This window comes from Suricata suricatta, chromosome 11, assembly GCF_006229205.1.
Source record: "Suricata suricatta isolate VVHF042 chromosome 11, meerkat_22Aug2017_6uvM2_HiC, whole genome shotgun sequence".
Lineage (NCBI taxonomy): Eukaryota > Metazoa > Chordata > Mammalia > Carnivora > Herpestidae > Suricata > Suricata suricatta.
In genome coordinates, this window is record NC_043710.1 from 50,558,433 (window position 1) to 50,561,548 (window position 3,116).

Consider the following 3,116-nt stretch of genomic DNA (forward strand, 5'->3'; position numbering starts at 1 on the left):
TCTGTTAATAGTGATGTCATCACAGGCCAGACTAGTGACCCCCAAATTAGAGCACAGACAGTGGTCAATTTCATTTCTGGAACAGTAGTATCGCTGGGCAGCCAGTATGGGCAGTGGGATGGTCAACAGGCCATTTCTGAGCACCATGGACAGGGTGGCTTTGATCACAAAAGCCTCATTGACTATGGAGGGGTACCGAAGGGGGTAGCAAATAGCTACATATCTATCCACAGCCATGCAGAGGAAGATGCCTGACTCCATGGCCATGAAAGTGTGGATGGCATAGATCTGAGCAAAGCACTCAGGGAGGCTGATGATCTTGGCATCAAACCAGAGAATGGCCAGGATCTTGGGCATGATGGTGGTAGCCAGGCCAATGTCCACGATAGCTAAGATGCCAAGGAACTGATACATGGGCTGGTGCAGGGAAGGCTCGTGTTGGATGGTGATCAAGATGAGGGTGTTGGCACCAAGAGCTAAGATGTAGAGCAGAGCCAGGGGCAGGGAGAGCCAGTGCTGCCACTCATGAATGCCTGGGAGCCCCATCAGGATGAACTCAGACACTTGCAACCTTGAGCTATTGGTTATACTCAGGGTGGTATCCATATCATGGGATGTCTTCTTCTCAGCATCTGCCTGTGGATTAAAGGAAAATAAGAATAAACTGTGGTAAGCTCAGCTGAGGCTGAAAGTTTGTTTAGAGGTAGAAGATTCAGCCATAATAACTCCATAAGTGCTTTTAAACATAATGTATTCTTGACCCACTTGGACCCTTGGAAAAAGTTCAACTAAGAACAGCAGAAGAGGGGCGCCTGAGTGGCTCAGTTGGTAAGTATTCTACTTTAGATCAGGTCGTGATCTTGCAGTTTGTGAGTTCAAGTCCTGCCTTGGTCTCTGTACTGACAGCTCAGAGCCTGGATGCTGCTTCAGATTCTGTGTCTCCCTCTCTCTCTGCCTGTCTCCCACTCACACTTTGTCTCTTTGTCTCTATCTTCTTCAAAAATAAAAAAAAAACATTATATGTATATATATATATACACATATGCACACATACATACACACACACGTACACACACACACACACATATATATACATGCACATATATATATATATATATATATACATACATACATACACATAAAGAACAGCAGAAGAGCCAGAATAGATTCTAAGATAATGATTTTAGCAGCATAAAAGTGAAGATTTACTGGCTTTGTTTTCTGGAAATTCTGGGTAGATTTTTCAATGGATGGGGAACACAGACATAAAGCAGAAGACTAGTACATAAGAACCCGAAGAGGGGGCAGAGGTATTTATTGTTGGGGATCTTCAGGAGGAGACAAGGCAGCCACAGGGAGAATGCTGACCATGTTTTTATTTTAAACAGTGCCTGTAGTTGACAAGTAAGTTTTGACAGAAATCATGTCATTTGATCTTCCCCAAACAGGGGTTGTTATTTACATATAGGGATATAGAGATTGAATGATTTGTCTAGATAAGAGTCACATATTGAAAACACTAATAAGTGAGAAAGCTTCAACAAAATTTTAATCTTTGGCATCAAATCATAGCTAAAAGGTAAGTACTATGTAGGAATATCACTTGTTTCCTCCTCTAATTATGAAAGTGGTGCTAAAGACATATATAAAGCTGTATTTTAAAATCACCAATTTTAGGGGCACCTGGGTGGCTCAGTTGGTTAAGCCTCCGACTTCAGCTCAGGTCATGATCTCATGTTCATGGGTTTGAGCTCTGCCTTGGGCTTTATGGTGACAGTTCAGAGCCTGGAGCCTGCTTTGGATTCTGTGTCTCCCTGTTTCTCTGCCCCTCTCCACTTATGCTCTGTCTCTCAAAAATAAATAAAACATTAAAAAATTTATAAAAAATAAATAAAATCATCATTTTTATTAATAGATCTAAGGAGAAAAATTAACACCAGACTTCCCAACACTTCTAGATTTTTGTGTGGTATAGGTTTTAAGCAGTGGGCATTTATGGCATATTTTACAGTTTGATTTACGTTATTTCACAGCTCATTTTTGGTCCTTTTAATACTCAGTCCTCCTCATTCTCTCATTCTGAATTTTGTTCACTCTTGAATTGTTTGGACTATTTCTCAGAGTTTGTATCAAAATGTGTACAGGCATTATGGTTTCAGAAACCTTCAATACCTGAGAATTCTTTTTTTTACCTTTAGTTATGAACAATACCTTGCCTTGTCAAATATTTAGGTATTAATATTTCCTTTCCAAATCTCTATCTTTGCTTTGCTTGATGGCATTTAATATAATCAAGGCTCCATCTCTTACCACCTGTGTGAAGAATGAATGACTATGCCATTTATAATTATAATAAACATATAGTACCCATGAAATTTATAAAGATAAATAAGAAAAAAATAAAACAGAAGTGCTTTTAGAAAACAAACCAAAAAAGCTGAGAAAAAAACCCATAAATCAAAATCCCAACAAACGAAGATAATGGTTTATAACATTTTAGAATATATAATTTTCAGCATTTTTCTTTGTTGAAAGAATCTTTTTAAAACATTTTAAATTCGTTTTAGAGAGAAAGAGAGCATGAGCAGGGAAGAGGAGCAGAAGGAGAGAGAGCATTTTAAGCAGGCTCTATGTTCAGCCTGGAGCCCAATGTGGGACTGGATCCCAGGATCCCAGGAGTCAGACACTCAGTAGACTGAGCCACCCAGATGCCCCTCAACTTTTGATGTTTGCTCCTGATCCCAGGGTCCTGGCATCCAGCTCCGCTGCTGCCTTCATGCTAAGTGTGAAGCCTGCATAAGCTTCTCCCTCTCTTTCTCCCCTTCTCTCTCCAAACAAACAAACAAACAAACAAAAAAAAACAAAAAACAAAAAAAACCCTCTTTAATCAAGAATTTATGGGTGGTCTCCATCGGAATCTGAGAATTTTTTCAATTTATATGAAAAAACATTTATATTATTCTGGGTAGAAGATCTGTTCAGCTTTTATCAAATTCTCAAAACATTCTGTTCTTCAGCCAAAAATAGCTACAGAAAACCATTCTTTACTCAAAATTTTGACCAAGATTCACTCCCTATGACTTTTTTTCTTTTTTTTTCTTTTTTCTTTTTTTTTC

The 3,116-nt window shown here is 38.9% G+C and overlaps 1 protein-coding gene across 1 annotated transcript in view; it reads right to left on the minus strand.

Annotated features, from left to right (window-relative positions):
• LOC115272173 (olfactory receptor 688-like) overlaps positions 1 to 606 on the minus strand; it is a 1,209-nt gene extending 603 nt beyond the window's left edge. Inside the window, exon 1 of the mRNA XM_029915231.1 lies at positions 16 to 606. Coding sequence (XP_029771091.1) covers positions 16 to 606 — 591 coding nt within the window. The remainder of the gene's footprint in view (positions 1 to 15) is intronic.
• Positions 607 to 3,116: the final 2,510 nt, after the last annotated feature.